The sequence below is a fragment of the Oryzias melastigma genome, linkage group LG17 (genome assembly GCF_002922805.2).
Source record: "Oryzias melastigma strain HK-1 linkage group LG17, ASM292280v2, whole genome shotgun sequence".
Lineage (NCBI taxonomy): Eukaryota > Metazoa > Chordata > Actinopteri > Beloniformes > Adrianichthyidae > Oryzias > Oryzias melastigma.
In genome coordinates this window covers 18506073-18514319 of record NC_050528.1, presented here as the reverse complement: position 1 = coordinate 18514319, position 8247 = coordinate 18506073, and the positions used below count along the sequence as shown (strand labels likewise).

The following is an 8247-nucleotide window of genomic DNA, read 5'->3' as shown; positions in this document are numbered from 1 at the left end:
CACACTTGCTGCAGTTCAGCTTTTGTTTCTGTAAAAGAAATCTGACAAAAAAAAACTGACATTTTTCTAGCAGAAAATTTTTGTTAAAATGTTGGCTTTAAGGAAACTGTAAAGGCATGATAATAAAACTCACTCTGATCATCTTTTGATCTACTGTAAAACTTTAATCTTGATTATGCAGTTTTTAGCCAAAATTATGAACCTGTGTCATTTTCACAGATAAATTTTCAGCAGAGCAGCAGGAGTTCATTGAAAATTAATCTGTGTTTTAGCAGGACCATTGGTGCAGAGTAAGCCTGCCACCACTTCCCATCATCCATTTGTTTACACTGTCTCCCCAACCTAATATTACGGGTACAACAAGAATGACGAGCAACAGAAAAACTAAGACATACATAGTTCAAAAAGTCTACAAGTGGATTCATCAGAATGCAGTGGAACAGGGAACTTGTAGCTTGATAACGTATCTTCTACATCACTGTTACTTGATTTTTCCAACAGCATTTTTTCATCTGCTCCTGATTTGCAACAATTTGAATAAAGAAATACTTAGAAATTCAGTTTTAAGGCAATTTTTCTTTACATGTTGGTCATCATTTCAAAAGTTCTAAAAGAACATGATACAAACAAACACCAAAAACACGATTATCATCAATGAGTCTTTAAGAACTCTTAAGTCTCAGGCATGCAAGTTTTACCAAATGTCCTTTAACACACCACATCGAAAAAATTGAATCTTAATAAAATTTAAAGACACTTTTTTCAAGAAAAATTATCTTCCTTGAAAAATAACTTTATTATAAAAGTTTTTAATAGTAAAATAAAAAAGAAAACTCATCTTAGGTGACTAGAATTTCTATTTCATTAAAGTAAGAATTATTGGTAAGACGATTTTTCTTACTATATTGGCAGATTTATTTATCTCATTTAAAGAAAATATTTAAAATTTTCACTTATTTTTGCTTTTGCAGTGTGAACATAGAAGGAAAATAATCACTTTTAAATAATGATCCCAAAAGCTAAAAGATCGTACAATGATATATTTTGCGACCGTCCCTCAGGTGATCAAAGCGATAGAGGAGGGTTACCGCCTGCCGGCTCCCATGGACTGTCCGGTGGTGCTGCACCAGCTCATGCTGGATTGCTGGGAGAGAGAACGAGCAGAGAGACCCACCTTCAGCCAGATACTCAACATGCTGGATAAACTCATCCGCAATCCCGGGACGCTGCGTCGCACGGGAGGGGACAGGTAAATCGGACTCATTCTTAAAACCACCTTTAATTCATTTATCAGATTTATGATCAGAGTTCTTCATCAAAATGATTGCGTGCTAACATTTCTGTCTGCTTTCACAGATCTCCAGGCACACTATTAGAGTCTGGAGTGGGTTCAGAAGTGTGTGTGTCTGTCATTCCTGAAGTGTGTTTGCCACAGTGGACTTTGTGTGAGTGGCTGCAGTCCATTGGGTTGGATCGGTACCGGGACAGCCTCGCGGCAGCAGGTTACACCAGCCTGGACAGCCTCCTGGCCCTCACACACCAGTAAGAACACTATCTCCTTCAGTGAAGACTAACGCTTAAAAGTAATTTTTTTGTTCTGGAAAACATTACAATTCCAGCCGATTCCGAACCCCAAAGTGGGTCTAAGTCATTATTAAAAGTGTGCGCAAGTTTTCTCCAAACCAGAGATTACGGCTAGAACATAACAACTGACCTTATCCTTTAAGTATTGCGTCTGACCACATGCGTGTCTGCCTGTGCATCTGCAGGGAAATGGACAGACTCGGAATAATCACACCGTCACATCAGGACATACTTATTGCCAGCGTGCAGCAAGAGATGCTGTCTCGAATGCAGCACATGCAACTCTCCATGGTCCCAGTCTGAGCTGGTGGACGGACTCGGAGCTGTTTTTCATTTACCTCATCTGTGCACTTTAGAGGGATTTCTCACTGGTGGAAAAAGACAAATAGAGGAGCAAAATAAAACAAGAAGCGCGGACAACAACAACAAAAAGCAGCACTTTTTGTATGTGGCGTTTGCGATGGACAATGATCTGGACATGGCCGCAGAAGGCATGGACCTCCTGGACACACTTCTGTCCGGCTCTGATTTTTCCATTTTTCTTTTATAATTTTGGCAAAATCTGACATGTGCATGAGTAGAACGGCTTCTGTGATTCTCTTTTGCTGCTTTGTACTTGAACAAAATGTGTTTTTTGTTTGCTGTGGGAGGACATTGTGTAGCGGGAATGCATTCAACATGGACTCTCCCTGTTAAGATGTCAGCATAATCTAAAGTAATCCTATTATGCAAAGAGAAAGAGAAAGCGGGAGTATGGGAATGTATCATTACAAGCTCTTAGTTTCATACTGAATGATTGTGCTAACAAACTCATTTTTTTTTTTTTAATTAGACATTGTTTTAGATTTAAATGTGTCTGTACATACGTCTCATGACAATTAGCTAAATGAAGCATTTTTTTGTTTATTTATGGTCCATTTTTTTATCTAGTTTGTACATTGTAAAATAGTAAAAATGATGAGGAAATGTTGTAACGAGTGCCATATTGCATTGCAATAAATGCCAAACCCATCCATGCATGTCGCCTCCATTTAAAGAAAAAGGCTGTTCTGTAATTAGTGTATCTAATGACATTTGAAGAGCTCCGTGTTTCTGATTCTGGCAGGAGGCGGCATCCTCTGCGAAAGTGAGGACTTAGTCAGAGGTTCCCTTTAACAAGGCAAACAAGTCCAGAACGCCCTGCTGAAAGGCTGCTGGTGTTAATCACACTCGCCGTTGGGTTTGAGAGTCGGTTGCAGGGAAAGAAAGTGAGAAATAAAGGAGAACAAAGAAGGTGGGAAACAAAAACTAAACAATAGTTGGATTTGAATTCAAAGAGGCAAAAATGAAGGGCGTCACTACGACTGTCTGCGTGCTATCACATTTCTATCGGTTAAATTGGGCTGAGTTTGCATAGCAAACTTGTCGAATCAGCAAACATCTGTCTCCCACTCTCAGCTGCATGTGTGCGCAGATACATATATATGTATAGAAACCCACACACACACATGCACACTCCAGGGATTTGATTGGAGGAAGCCTTTGATATATAAAGCAAGAGAGGATATGATCTGTTTTCTGGCAACAATGTCAATGTTTTTCCAGCCTAATGAGGAGCTGCGAGCGCACACCAGCAAACACACACACATGCTCCCGGCCCCCCGCCTCCCTCTCAGTATTTCCGAATAACACACAGCAAATAAAATGCTGATGGTGGTTAATGAGGCAGATGCCTTTGAGTAAGAGACACACAGAGAAGGAAAGATGGATGGACAGAGTGGTCTTGCCTGGAGGCACTGAAACAGTCAGCTTCTGTCACATAATGAGACGCTGACCCACCTTTTGTAGGTAGCCGTTCATGGCAATGCATCAGTGCACTAAGTCTTTTTTTCTTTTAATGGCAGCTCTTCTGGTAGAAAATGATTTTATGTACTCAGCAGATAAACTCTGGTAACTATTTTTGACTCGGAAATATAATTACTCTTTGTGGCTTGGAGTCCAAACGCAGGGAAATCCTCTTTCTGTGTGGTGTCAACTACTGGACGTGTTCTATTTTTAAGGCAGACACTAAACATAAAATCAAAAATGGAAAACGGAAAAGGGAAATACAGTATTAGACAATTAGGGGGGAAACATTGCAGAAATGTGAGTTCAAAGTTGCACGAATTAAATATCCTAATCTTAGTGATGTATTTCATTTTAGACTCAGATGGATATTTGTCTCCTTAAGTCCCAAACAATCATCTTTTGAGTTCCCAGTGCTCTATTAAATATGATTTTGACATTTTTAGCCAAAATTAAAAAAACAGGACATAGTTTCTGCAGAGGGTTGTCATGGAATGAGCCTCACCCCACTTCCCATCATCCCTTTGTTTATACTCTCTTTCTAGCTTACAGCCCCTAAAACCCCCAACCTAACATTACTGGTGCAACAAAACTGGCAAGCAACACTGGAGCTGACCAATCGTACAGTGTTGAGCCCTAAAGAGGAAAATAAAGACGTACACGGATCTATGGATCAGTGCAGGGATCTTTTGGCTAACCACTGTTGGTTCTATGTCACTGCTACCTGCTTTTTTCAACATCTTTTGTCTGCTCCTTATTTACAACAATTTGAATAAAAAAATATTCTGAATTACAATTTAAGCTTAATTTTCTTTATATATGTCCTCCATCATAATCAAAATGTCACTGGAAAATCTTAAAGGGACATACCATGCTTTTCTTAAGTCTTTCATAGGAAACTATATCCATATATATGATCATATATTACTTTTGAAACACAAAAAACAAATTATTTCTGAAATATTAGTTATTTTTGCGAACTCTCTTCATGCCCGGCAGTAAGACAAATGGATCTATGAGGCACCAACTTTCGCTCCTTGAGGGTTCCGCCCATTTCATAACGTAAACATAGAGGGTAGAGTCGCCCACAAAAAACAAAACAAAAAAACATTCAATTTAAAAAAAATAATTGATGTTCACACGGTAGAGCTCGAGCGTTTATCCCCAAAAATCTAGCTGATCACCGCTAGCTTCACAGAGAGCGTATATGGCCCCATCTGAATTCTTCTTTTCTCCCTTCCATTACATTTAGCCCACCAAACAGAGAGTTATGGAAAGTAGTATCTCAGATTTTGGATGTCACTTTCGCTCGATGCCGTCACCAATAGTCGCCGGTAGGATAGGTTAGCACGGAGCTTCCAACGCTCAAATATGCATGACAACATTGGTTTTATAACTTTGAAAAGGTCATGCAACAACAAAAAGTTAAATGCAAACCTCTGTGTTTCAGACCACACCCACTTTCTGACACCACTTGCACTTCACAATCCTCTTCAAATGGAGGGGTAGGGAGAAGGGAAGAATTCACAGAGCAGACTCATCCTGGAGGGGGAGGTTCTCAACTTGTGACATCAGCTCATGAGGACCCGCTCCTTTTTATGGGTATGGGAGGGGCTGCCGTTGAGGGCGCAGCTTTTTAGAGGATTACTCAGAAATGCGTCAACGGATCAAAATACTGTTTGGGGGTTCTTTATAGTGAGGAATGAAAAGTATGATACATTTAATAGCGTGAAAAGTAGATTTTTCATGGTAATGCCCCTTTAAAAACTCCAAAAACACAATTTTCACCTGTGAGAGTCTTTTAAGAAAAGGCAGAATGGAGTCATCCCACTGTCCATTCTGCTTTGCATCTCAAAAAGACCTCGTCTGGGCGGTGTCAAAACAATTTTCAGGTCTGCAGTGCTGCTGTGAAAAAGGCTTATGAGTGGAATGTGATAACTTTATTCCCAGCATTGTTTCACATTCAGTAACTTGTGGTCAAATCCTCGGATCGTAGCAACAAACAGCCGTCAAAAGGACACAGTTGGAAACTGAAGCCACACTGCCTGACTGAAGGTGGTGCGCCGTAATCATTTTAACCCCAAAAGACACCCTCCGTACATTCAGAAGGGCAGATCAAATTGAATTTTTCTGTCTTCGCGTCACAGTGGGAGGTGATTGTGGGTTTTTGTCCTCAGATTAGGGCGGGTATAGACTCGGCTAATCCTGCTCGCGCTTCCATGTGGGAGTGGCGGTGGGGTGTCTTTGCTGTGCGACCAGCTGTAAACTAATGGGCGCGAGATTGGGCTTCGTACGCGGGCGCGCTCACTCACACATAGATGGAGGCACCCTGCTCACAGTCTAGGTTTGTTTCAGGATTAAAAGCATCACCTCAATAACTGACATAATGCCAGAGGCATTCCCACGGTAAGCCTGAGGAGGGTGTCTGTCTGTCTGTATGCTGTGGGTGAGGGTTCAGTGCTCAGCATGAGTGTGTGTGTGTGGTTGTATTTGTACAAAAACAGTAGATAAGATAAAAAGAAAAAGTTAAAGGCAGAAAAATCCATAACACACTTTTTTAGGAAGATGTAGCTTTGAGTCTCTCTTAAAATTCTGCCTCTAAAGAAATATTCAAAGATTGGTTTAGCAGATCCAGGTGACTAAATACCCACATCGCACACTCACACAGACACACAAGCCCCCCCACGGTCCCAATAGAGAAGCAGCTGTCCAAGTTGGCAGGCCATGCTCCTCTCATTATGCTGGTCAGTCACTCGTATCCTGGTTCCTTTTCCGCTGCTGCTGCTGCTGCTGGACAGGTAGCATCTGACACACATTAGCCCGCTATTAATGACTTCTGCTGCAGCCATTATCAAACACTCAGGCGGAAGCATGTCCCATGATGGCATTTCTCCAGTGACACACATCCAAAGCTCTTTTTTAATCTAAATTTCTGCAAGTAAAGCATGTTTCTGCGGGGGCAAGGGTTGGTTTTCGCTGGTGTGAAAGCTGTGTCAGCTTCTGCGATTTAGTGGTGGATAGGAGAGTTTAGGCTGCTATTTGAGAGGACTTATTAAGAAGACTCAGTTGGTATTTTTTTCTTCTTGTGGACTTCAAGATAGCTACACTGCAGGAGGGACTGCATTTTAAAAGGGTTGCTAATTTTCAGGTTGATAATGTGTACATTTTTAATAAAAAGTATTGCTTTATGTGAAGAAAAAGAAACTGTTTACCTTTGAAGTCCCACTCCAATTATCTTTTGATCTGTTTTAAAAGCATCCCCAGTGACTTTTTAATTATGATTTTATCGCTTTTAGACAAAATAAAAAGTCTGAGTTGCTTTCTAGGACGTAGACTGCATTATTTCCTACCCCTACGGCTTCTTCCTATCTCTACATTTAGCCCTCCAAGTAGAGAGAGTGTTGCCGGTCATCTTATGTGCCTGGAAAATACAAAACATCAGTTTTATAACTTTAAAAAGTCATGCAAAAACAAACACTCAAGATGTACATTTAGCAAATCCACATGAAAAAATATGTTTCACGCATCATCCTATTGGCGAAGGAATAGCCAGCTCTAAGTCCTTGGATCCTCTTTACAAAATTAAAAAGTTTGGCCACAGCTACAGCTCCAAATGCCCCTACAACTGGAACAATAGGGAGGAGCTGTAGGGGTAGGGAATGAATTTGGATTCAGCCACGGTTTCTGCAGAGGGACAAAAGTTTATTTGAAATTTGGCTAAGAAAGTCAATTATTAGTAAGGTTTATTAACATACCTTGTAAGATTTATTATCATCTATAGTGAGGACATTGTCTACAAAGGTCATATTAATAAACTGCTTACAAGCGTAACAAAAGTATTAACTATCTTTAGCATTATTTTGAGTGTTTTGCAGCACCTCTTTTAAAGTGCTAACAAAATTTGCTCTCGAGTTGTGGGTGGAACCATTTATGCGGGGTAAGCCTGCCCTCACTTCCCATCATCTCATTGTTTGCACTCTCTCCCGCTAGCTTATAGCCCCTCACAACACCAACCCAACATAAGCAGTTTTACAAAAATGATGAATATTTGAGCTATCCAGCCGTAGAGTCTTGTGTCAGATTGTGGCTTGGACGAGGAAAATGAAGATGTACATGGATCTATTTGTCTGCAAGTGGATGCATTGGAATGAACACAGGTTCTATGTCATAGCTGCAAGCTTCCAATGGCATTTTTTCCATCTGCTCCTCATTCACGGCAATTAAGAAATACTGAGAAATGCAATTTTCATCTTAATTTTCTTTATATTTGTCCTCCATAATCAGAAATATGCCACAAGAACATGTTAAACACTAAAAACACTATTTTCCACCCGAGTGTCTTTAAAGCTGAAAACCAAAAAGCCCGCTGTGCTTGTATTTCCGATCATACACCTATTCTATTTTTCTTCAATTTGCTTTCACCAAGATCCGAGGTGAAAAATCTTTCATTTACAATTCACAATCAAACCCACTTGAGCGAATTAGATGGAAGAGCAGACCTCATGCCAATATCAGCATGAGAGACGTGACGACTCCATCGCTTTCGATTTAAAGTCAGGCGATGAGGGAATGATTGCTAAACTCTACAAGAGCACAACAGGATGAGAAGAGTTAGAGGAAATAAGAAGGTATGACATTTTTGCTTCTTTTTTTGTGTTTTTTTTTTTTTACTAAAGCTGAGTTGTGTTCTGTGACATTTTTGCAGAGCTCCTGGTTTAAAAGCCCTCTGCAGAAAGCTTCATTTGTTTTCCGCTCCATCAACCTGATGAGAGCCCACAAGTGACTGAACTGAGATGTATGGATGCATAAGACAGAAGTCAGACACAGTTTTGTCCTTCA

The 8247-nt window shown here is 40.3% G+C and overlaps 1 protein-coding gene across 1 annotated transcript in view; it reads left to right on the top strand.

The window, feature by feature from the left end:
* The window catches only part of LOC112147698 (ephrin type-A receptor 4-A), a 28622-nt gene extending 26019 nt beyond the window's left edge, over window positions 1-2603 (top strand). The window contains exons 17-19 of the mRNA XM_024274252.2: window positions 1062-1249; window positions 1357-1542; window positions 1770-2603. Of these exons, the coding sequence (XP_024130020.1) occupies window positions 1062-1249; window positions 1357-1542; window positions 1770-1887 (492 nt within the window). The 3' untranslated portion in view covers window positions 1888-2603. The remainder of the gene's footprint in view (window positions 1-1061; window positions 1250-1356; window positions 1543-1769) is intronic.
* The last annotated feature ends 5644 nt before the right edge of the window (window positions 2604-8247 follow it).